Source organism: Eleginops maclovinus, chromosome 9 (genome assembly GCF_036324505.1).
Source record: "Eleginops maclovinus isolate JMC-PN-2008 ecotype Puerto Natales chromosome 9, JC_Emac_rtc_rv5, whole genome shotgun sequence".
NCBI classification, from domain to species: domain Eukaryota; kingdom Metazoa; phylum Chordata; class Actinopteri; order Perciformes; family Eleginopidae; genus Eleginops; species Eleginops maclovinus.
The window spans coordinates 15764602-15775323 of record NC_086357.1 but is presented as its reverse complement, the minus strand read 5'-3'; the positions used below and the strand labels follow the sequence as shown (position 1 = coordinate 15775323).

The window sequence follows — 10722 nt, the reverse complement described above, 5'->3', positions numbered from 1 at the left end:
CTCCCTTCCCTTAAAGGAAAGTTCTGTCCTGCTATAACACTTTATCACATTAGTGCTTAATTAAGAATTATGTCCTAGCATCTTGGTTTTAATTATGTGAATACCCGGCTCCATTTATAAAGTAACCGTGTGTTGACATGCAGCAGCAGTCACAGTCACTGTAGGAAGGACAGGGGAGGAAACAGGCAAAGGTCTTTTGTGCAGTAATGAATTTAGCTGTAGTGATGGAGGAACGGAGGGAAGAGCTTACAGGCAACTGTTGATGCACTCATAAGTAAAAAGGGGGGTAGGGGGGATTGAAGTATGTGGCGTGTCACCTTACTTGTCCAAATGTGAATTTACAGGCAAGAGTTTCATTTGCTGATGTGAAGAGCTGGGAGTAAGGGCTGTTGCAAAGAGGGTGTTCATGGCTCCTTCATCTTCCTCACATCAACATATTTTGTTTTCAAGATGGGGAAAAATAAGAGCTGTTACTCACTGTTTTAGCTGATGTGAGTGAGGAATCTTTGTTGTCGAGAAGGTTTAGTCCTTCGGCTACTTTGTTTCCCAAGCAATAAATGCTCCAAAACAGATTCACTGTGGGTTATCGTGAGTCATGACAGACACAGCAGCAGCAGCAACAGCAGCAGCAGCAGTGATCTGAAAAATAATCTCATACATTCACACATTCAGCCTTTTATTACGCAGAATGTGTCTAATGAGAGCAGTTCTCTCCACGGCATGGGCTCCTTGTGTACAGATGCAAGAATCAACATTAAGACAAACATTAAAACCTTACAAACTGCAATAAAAGATATGTTTAAAATGGTAATAGAAAGGCCTATAGTTTAGCTGGAAAATGTATGACTTACTCACATGTGTTCTGGAATAGTCAATAGTTACATTTACCAGAGAAATAAAAAGTCATAGTTGGTCTTTAATAAAAGCTAGCTGGAATAATTCAATATTTGTAACTATATTGGTATTTTTTATATTTTTGGTTTAAACTGTATGTTCCAGTTTCGCTTACTTATCCTCATGTTGGTGTTTGATATGTTGTTTTGTGCCAGAAATTGAAACTGTGAGGGACTTGATTAATTGATTTCTGTTTTTTAAAGTCTGAATCTGTAAATTAACAGGAATCCAACTCAAAAAAGATCCTTTTTGGGCAGCAATCTTTTTCCACAGAGTCACTTGAAGTTCCTCGACATGAGAGGATAATGAAGTCCATTCTTGCCTACACAAACGTTTCATTGCAAATACAGGATTCCTCACCAAAAAAAATGAATAAGAAAGAAGAAACGCAAACAGAACTTCACACTGTGAAATGAGTTTGCTGCAGAGAGAAGGAGGTGTTTTGTTTGTTTCAACTAACAAAAAAAAAAAGGATTCTCACTGAAGGGGGATGAGCTTGGGGTGTCGGATGTGATAATGAGCCAAGGGTTGACACAGGATGAGACGGGAAGGGGATGGCGGATGAGAACGTCAGCGCAGTAAGGGGTGGTTTCTCCCAGGGTGCATTTCTGTCTATAGATTTTTAAGGAGGGACAGGCAATCAGATATGTTAAACATTGATGTCTCCATTTTCACCTTCCATGCTGAGGGCTCATCAGCTGGTGCATCACTTCTGCAGATATACCTCTGCAAAGATCTGCAACAAAACAGTAAATGGGTTTGTGAATGGATCGGATGTGTTGATTTGCAAAACGAATTGTACTTAGATGGCACCTATACTTTCAAATGCTATATTTGCCTTCATTTTACCCTATTAAAGCATCAGAGTTGAAGGGAAAACAAATATTTATTTATTTCTGAAATGAGATTGTGACAGCTGCTCTGAAATATGATGGTTCATTCTTACCAATAGAAACCTTCTGATGTCCTAGAGCCTAGTCGTGGATGTTTAAGAGATGCTAAATTATGAATTAAATAATGGCTAATGTTATCACTTTTATGAATTACCAATATGATATCAATAAAATATAGTTCATGCATCAAACAAAGACAACATAATGTATATGTACTGGTTTGGCTATGTATAGCAGCTATCTATTGTGTTTGTGTTTTTTTTTTTTTCAAGACATTACACCTTGAACATTTGGATTCCCTTCATACATGGTTTCAAATCGCACTTTCTGTCTGGAGAAGGATTGTTATTCTGGGATACTACGCAACAACAAGTCCTTAAGAAGTAACCAAGTAAATTAAAGTGATAGAAAGTGAATAAAAAAGAAGACATAGGAACAAAGACCAGATAAGGCACATTCTATGATATCAACTTGTTTTGCATTCATTGCATTTTACATCATGTAGAACTAAGTTATATTGATCAAATATTTGTTTTATTACAGCATTTTATTTTTTCAATGGTGCATGGTAGATGCTCTGGGGCCCTCTGTGTAAAGATATCGAGGGCGGGTAGATTTTCTCTCCAGCTGACTCTTAAGCTGTTGACAATAAATCAAATAAACATATTTGTTCATAGTTGATGAGAGCTAGTCAACAGGAACAAATGTGTTATTTTGTTTTTATTCCCTTGTTGTTAATGTTGACCCACAGAGCCTAACACACACCATTTTCTCTGAGAGATTCAGTTTCTGTTTTGACTAGTTCTTATCCAGATGAAATGTGTGCAACAGCGGCGCAGGTGTGATGAGCAAGAAGAGGAGGATAATTACCGGCACTAAAGTGTTCAGTTTTCTCATCCATTTTAGCTTTTTTTGTGGTGGAAAATAAAACTCCCTTCATTTTCTGACACTGACAAAGTAGTATGCTCAGAAACATATACTTTCACCCATAAGGGCACACATTATATATAAAGAAATACAGATGTATGGTATGTACACACAAACATTCAGAAGCAGACTTTCTTTTTGCAAAAAATGACTTGGCTTCCAGCTGCCTCACCTTTAGGCAATTGAGCTCTCTGTGCATAATTACCCTCAGCTTTGCAATCACGCTTCTCCCGGCCTCCTCGCTGCATGCGCTGAGATGCTCCCGTCTTGCTCGACACCATACACTGTAGATCCCAACAGGAAATAGCTGTCATTATGCAGGTGGGGTAGCTGAGATGCTCCACGCAGCAGGGTTCATCTGCCAGGCTCTCTCGCATTATGAACTGAAGCCTTTACCAAGAATCTCCACAGAGATTTTGCATCATAGTCTCTCAAGTTGTTTGGTTTCCCTCTCTGTCAGCAAAATGTCATTCTTAAGACTAAAATCTAAAAGAGACTTAAATTGTACGCCAACTTGGTTCTAACATTAAAGGTTTATCATAATCTTTTTAGTGTTGGCTGCGACTTCTAACTCACATTGTAGCCACAGGATTAACGTTACGTTCAGTTTGAAAGGACTTCAAAGGAGATCATTAAATGAAATGAAAAGTAAGGGATGCAGATTTACACCAAAGAGATCCGTTTTATATACAAAGCACCACAGCAACTGACAAATAAAAACAGTATCATCATACACTTAACTTCAGTGTAAACCTGCTGTTGAAAGTACAAACGTTAAGTTTATTTAATATCATAATGAGATAATAAGTCATAAGACATGACTTACAGGATACCTTTTTTTCTTTTCTGTGGCTCAAACTGACTTCCATCCAAACGGACGGACAAACTAAACCAAAAACAAAACCTAATTGGTGGATAAACAATAAATAATATACAATATTTATACATTAAAACAAACAAAACAAATGCCTAATGTTTGACATTTAAATGCTCGCCTCAGAAAATGTAACTGTCATTCAGATTTCAGCACAACTGGTAACACATCAACCTCACTTCAAAATCCTGGGCTGAGGATGTTGATGAAAGTTGAAATTAAAGATAATTATTTAGTTGAATGACTTTTCGCTCAGAAACCTCACAGACAAATCTGAAAAGAAACTCAGGCACTGTGCACAAACAACAATCATCCGAATGTGCATTTGAAAAACATATCCATTTGGAGACAGCTGCAGACGCAGTAAAATGATGTTGTGACTTGCCTGCTAAGTGAAAATGATGAGCTTCCTTGTTCTGCAAGCTCTGCAGTTAAGAGTTACACAAAGAAATAAATAACAGCAGCAGGGCCGGGCTCTGCCGCAGTGAAATCTCTCCCTTCAAGTGTAATTTAAAAAACTACTGGCAAAGGAATGAATTAAAGGCTCCCAGTAGCATTGATAACCCTGGCGTGGCAACAAGCGAGGTTTTTAACAGGCTCCTAATGGCTCTGCTAAAAGGCCTTTTAATATGTTTTCTCCTGTAAATGATCAAAACTCCTTTCAGTAACCTCAATAATGATCTTTATCGGGGAGTGATAGAGAAAATGTTCACAAAGAACGAAAGGAAAAAAAAACACCACAGGCGACGGTACTTGGATGGGCTAAAGGCTAATTGTGTCTGAAATGAGATTTTAAGCGGCTGAATTAGCAGAGGGTGCAGCGCATGGCGGCTGAGAAATGGAAGTAAAATGGAGAGAAAATAAGCGCAGGTCACATACAGATAAGCATGCCAGCTCTCTGAGAGTCTGGCTCTGTGTTTGTGCAGCTCTTTAAACCACACAGGACGCCGTCTGGTGATTAATTAGGCTGACTTAGAAGAGCAAACCCTGTCATTACTTAGCGTATTCATCTCTCGTTTCAGTCATTTAGACACTCTCCTCTGCAGAGCTGCTTACAGTGAGTCACAGAACAAGATTTAATTCATACATCAGCAAATAAAAGTCACTGCAGCCTGACAACAGATGGAATCAAATATTCCTTAAAAGATTGTGTAGGCTGGAGAATTGCAATGAAAAGAAGCTTTACAACAAGACAGGACTGTTTTTAGGGCAATTGGGAGTGAACAGGATACAGAGCCTCTTTAACAGATGAGTTCCAGGTTACTTGTGAAAAAAAGCAGTAATGTGAGTATTTAAATGATGGAGGGAGAGAAAGAAGATGGGCTCGAGATTTGGAGAACAGTTTTTATTGCACAAGTAAGGGACTAAATATGATGTAGCATCTCCAGCTGTGCACTCAGCTCTGTCAGCATGTGTGGTCGGCATGCAAATACGGGTTGATGGATGTATATGCTCTGGTCTAAAGGGAACACGGCAAAGACGGGGTGGGGGGGGGGGGGGGGTGCTGTGGTCGCGCGAAGACTAATGGGCCGATTAAGCGCTTCAAGGAGGCAGCCATTTGTTTCTTGTGTGTGACTGGATGAAGATTCACTTCATTAATAAGGCCCGGCACTTACCAACATTGTTGTTTTGTTTTTTCTTCCCTCTTGCTCTCAAACAAGTTTCTCTCCTCTTTGGTTTATTGTATCTGTACCAGGAGAAAATAAATGGAAGCTTGTGGGACAAAAAAAAAGAACAGCAGCGGAGCATTTTGACTGCCTCACCAAATCCAGGCATTAAGACAAACAGTGATGATTGATCAAACTGCGATAGATTTTTGGACAACAATAACATAAATGCAAATGGAACGATGTGTTAGGTGCTGTAGAGATACAAAGCCTAGTCCCTTGCATATCTATTATTTTAGTTGTGGGAAAATCCCTGAGTCTGTTCATCTTGTAGGCAATTCATGGTGCACCTCCTGTTTATATAAATCCTCTCCATTAAAGCCATCACCAGAACACAGTATCTAATAAACTACATTAACAATATCTAAAGGGTAAATGCAAATGGGTGCATCAGAAATAATAAGACAATGGTTCATGTGATGTGAGTTTTTTCAACAAAAGTAAACTTTATACTCAGTATTTTAAAAGAAGTATTTCTCTCGTTCATACCACATGATTTGATAGATCAAATAAAAGGGTGTATCATAACATTAAATTGAAGGTTTTTGGTATGTTGTAGTGTAGATCACAACTGATTCAATTGAAAAAATATATAAATGTCCCTGCTTTCTGATTTCTGATTCTGATTCTGGTCTAAGATGCAACAGCACTCGGTGGAAGAGGAAACCCTACCTATGTAGATGAGTATTTTAAGACAAACCAAAACACAGGTATTCTTAGTTTTAGGTTATTTGACACTAAAGATTAAAATCCTGCCAAATAATCCAACACAACAACCCTACAAACTGCACCTTTGAAAGTCAACATGTACTGTTGTGATAAATAATAATGTTTATTCCCTAACTCGGGAATCAGAAAAGTCAGTTAAACTAAAACATCTCTTTCTGCGTCAGAACAAATCAATAAAAGATCATGCTTCTATTAAAGTTGGGAATAAGCAACCGTTTTTTTTTTTTATATTCACATATTTATAAAGCAATGTTAGTTTTACTTTTAGCGGCTTGTTTCTTCAGTGCCTGTTTAATTTTCTGTCTTTTTAAATGAAGAAAATGTAGATGACTAAATGTAGATCAAAAAACACGAGTTAGTCCGTCATTCCTTTTTCACATATGAGCACTGCCACTGTGTAAATCCCACTCACAGCTAACAGGAGGGTAAACCACCTTAGGATGTTATGTTAGATGCTCACCAACACATCTCTTACTTGCTGAAAAACTATTTGCAGTGAAAAATGAATATGCTCCTGCTGTTGCAACATCTCAACCTGATAAATGAACTAATATACAACCTGCTGTGTCAACAACAGTGTAGCAAATGTGTTAACTAGACACAAACAGCAGGAAGTTTAACCATTGACAGCCAATATCCAATATGGCCACCAGTCGTGGTGAATAAATGGGACGTCACTTGAAAGTCCGGCATGTATGGAGAAGTTCATAAAGATCAGGCACCTCAAACTTCTCAGACCAGTCCCCTTGAAACACAGGACAGTGAGCTCCACTCATTATGGTAATACTGCGTCACTGAAGTGATTTACTTGGCAGAAATGTAATAAAAGCTTAAGGCTATAATGGAGCCTGTCATATCAACCAGCTTGTCAACATAATTGCCACTTCCATCTGCAATTAGATCACACTGCATTCGCCGATTTCCCCCTCCAATGTGAGCCATTCAGCTGTCTGATCGCATCGAGCAGGTTAGAGTTTTCAGTGTCATCCTCAAGGACGTTTTGGTGAGACAGACTTGAACCAAAGGCCACAGTTTGAAGTTATTCAACAGCCACGAGGACGCAGGCTGTCTTAATGGTTCTATTGTTTGGAAATTATTCAAATACTGAAGGTTTCCTCTTCCTTTTCCTAAAATGTTCAGCCAAACCTTTTTACTTTTAAAGATATATTCCTCATTTTTCTCCTCATTTCTACCCCTGGCTGGGTTTAACTGAATGAAGAAATCAAACAGAGTTGTTAAAGTAATTGCCAAGCTGGCACATCCCCAGTTCTTCTGCAAAGACACGGCAGGCACTTCAGAATGCTAATGTCCACCCTGATGCAGAGAGGGCAGTGTGTGTGTGTGTGTGTGTGTGTGTCCACATTAACGATTGGTCTATAAGACACAGATTTCTTGTTCTTCCAGTGACCTTCTCTCTCTTCACAATCTGTCCTTTTCTTGTTGGACTTCTTCTAATTTAGAGGCTCTTACAAAGAGGAATCAAAACCTAAGTATCGGGATACCAGATTGTTGGCTAGAGGTATATTTGCAACAACAAAAAGGTGTTTTTTTTTTGTTGTCCTGTAGACAATGACATTTTCTTTAGCAAAGGCTACAATGTAGTTACAACAGCAAATATTTAAAAGGTAAACTATTATGCAAAATCCACTTTCTCATGTCTTTTTATACATAAATATGTGTACCCTCTGTGTTAAGAGATTCAGAAAGTTTCAGGAAAAAAAGAATCTCTCTTTTCCATTTATATAAAAACCTGTCTGTTTTTATGTGTTGTGCAACCATTAGCCTGTCCCACCTCCTCCTAGAGCACCTTTGTGTTTATTTAAACCAATCATCTCCCAGAGGGGCGTGGCCAGCAGCAGCTCATTAGCATTTAAAGCTACAGACACAGAATCAGCACTTCTGAAACGGCTGAAACCGAGGGGTTTATGGGCTGCAACAATATATTATAGTTTTCATATATACAAAACACATCTCTGAAGTGTTTGGCTCAAAATACTAAACAGATCATGCACTGTTTGTGACATTTAACAATCAGAATGTATTAAAGTTACCGTATGGACTTTCCATCCATCTGCGAACACAAAACACAGAAAAGGTGTGGACTAGCAACCCAATTTAATCCCTCTGAAATAAAATGTTCTTAATGGATTTCGTTTGGATACAGGAACAAAGAAAAGAATAAGAGAAGTATATGTGCGACATTTACAAATTTGATTCACAATACACAAGGCCTTGGTATGTACAGGTTGACAGTGTTCCGAAACTCAGTCCATCAGTAGTTCAATGTCTCTCAAAGCACCTCTGGAGCAAAGTGCGGCCATATCCACAAAAAAAAAAATGTATAAACTAGTTCAAACTGAGTATAATATGTTGAAATGTGTCAAAAATAAACCCATTAATATTTTGATTAGGCCAAGTTTATAAAATCAAAATTAGAAAAATGTACATAGGGCAATAAAAAAAACACATACTTAATATACAATATTGACTTACACATACAATTAAAACAAATAATAGTCCAACATATTTTCAGATTGTAGGGTTCCTACATATACACAAAATCCCATTTACGAATAACAGACACATTCCAGACTTGTATCCTATACATGGACTTCATAATGTTCCGCCAGATCATGTGGTAATAGGAAAAAGAAGACAAAGAGAGACATTATTTATAATAGAGGACAAACTGGAGCAAATATCAGCAACGGGTATTCATGAGCCATTAATGGCTGAGGAATATTTTCCTGGCTGTTCTGTTCTTCCTCAACTGTGTGAAGACTTGGATGTTAAAGCAACATTTTCCACATGTAGGAACCCTGAGATAGTTTTAGGTGAGAAAAGTGGAGCTGCCAAATGTCAGATTGAATGATGTCACTACATAAAGGTCTGTTAACTACTGTGACACATCCTGAAAACAAATCTATGAGTGTTTGCATTCAACATTTTTCTGCCACCACAAATAATTATATCGATATTTGACTAGGACATTTAAATACTGAGTTCCCCTACAATACATTTGTTTTACCCCCATTCCCCCACCCCCTCTTGCATTCCGACCAATTAACACCTCAACTGGGAATATCCTGAGGCGGAAAATTAACACTTTAGTTCCACCTTCCTAAGCCACAAGCGGCCTGGTTGTAAAATAGAAAATGTGTTGCTGGTTGTTTGATTTGAAAAAAAAAGAAGAGAAGTCCAAAAGGGGCCTTAATGCTGAGAGGCCGTCATAATATTTAGTTTTCTGTACAAAGAAAATGGGAGTGTGCTGTCATCGAGTTAATGCACCGAGGTATGGAGTTGATTCCACTCATAGACGTATTCATATTAAAATGGAGAATAGAAGCATAGCAGCTGACCAAACAAGGAAAAGCCCAAAAGGGCCTAGAAAAACAAATAAAATTAATTATGTCAGAAAAAAAATATACATATATACAGTGCTCAGCGTAAATGAGTACACCTCCTTCCAAAAGTAACATTTTAAACAATATCTCAATGAACACAAAAACATTTTCCAAAATGTTGACACGACACAAAAATGAGTACACCCCACTGAAAGTCTCTGGAGCAAAGCTACATTTTAGACTACAAATATCTAATTTAACAATAATCAACCACAGTTGAGTCTAATTATTCATTACACAGGTGAGTCTTATTATCCCTTACACAGGTGTCCAGCAAATCAGTTGACTATAAAAGGGTGTTACTTAAAGAAAACCCCTTCCCATTTCATGTTGTTAGCAATGACAACACATAATTACAGAAAATAATTTCTTTACACCGCAAAGGTGAAGAGGCTACAAGTGTGAAATATGTGTAATCTAAGTTACATTATTAACCTTACTTTCATGTTGTAAGTTAAACAGATGTTATATTAAACTTGGTCCTGTCAACATTTTGAAAATTGTTTTTGTGTTCATTGAGATATTGTTTGAAATGTTACTTTTCAAAGTGGGTGTAGTCATTTACGCTGAGCACTGTATGCTTCAGAACACACTGAAGCACCACTGCAAATACATTAACTCATAGAATAGAAAAAAGGAGCATGCATTAAAGAGTGCCTGTGTCTGTTTTCGCTCCCGCCCTGAGCTCTCTGAGCCGGTGGAGGAAATGTTTCTTGTCCATAATTAAGTACTCAGTGAATCCACCTCAGCGAGAGCTATTCCTATTGGCTCAGCCTCCACTGGCAGAGTAATAACAGAGTGGAGTTTCAATACAGGGGTCCCGGACTGCTGTCCTGATGGAAATGTGAATTGAGGAGGCTCTCCATGTAGGAAACGTCCACTGAAAAAGGGTTTGGCTGCGGAGACAGCATGGCGTCTGAGGCCAGGGTGGACTCCGTTACAGCGTCTCTGAGGGCGACGCTTGTGTCCATTGGGGTCTCAACGTCCATCTGAATACCATTGGTGTGGGAGGGGGCCCCATGTAGGGTTGTGGGTAAAGGTAGTGAGGTTGTTGATGTAGGAATACTGAGATGTTCTGCTCCTCGTGATGCTACAGCAGTTGTAGTCAGGGGGCATGGAGGTTTATTGGTTGTCTCCATGGGTCTTTCAGTGGGCGGGGCTGAGCCTGACGGCAGGCAACGGCGTTTGGCTGCTTGGGCTTCATCTGTGGAGGAAACCCCAACCTGTGGTACGGGTATGGCCTGCAGACAGACAGGTACAGACTGAGACAGAGGAAACATTGGGATGGGCAGTTGTTTGGGTCTAAAAAAGCTTCCTATTGATTACGTAAAGTT

General features: G+C 38.8%; 1 protein-coding gene across 1 annotated transcript in view; it reads right to left on the bottom strand.

Moving 5' to 3' along the window:
• Positions 1–8082: 8082 nt before the first annotated feature.
• Positions 8083–10722, bottom strand: part of kdm4b (lysine (K)-specific demethylase 4B) — a 58366-nt gene continuing 55726 nt past the window's right edge. Inside the window, exon 22 of the mRNA XM_063891952.1 lies at positions 8083–10629. Coding sequence (XP_063748022.1) covers positions 10195–10629 — 435 coding nt within the window. The 3' untranslated portion in view covers positions 8083–10194. The remainder of the gene's footprint in view (positions 10630–10722) is intronic.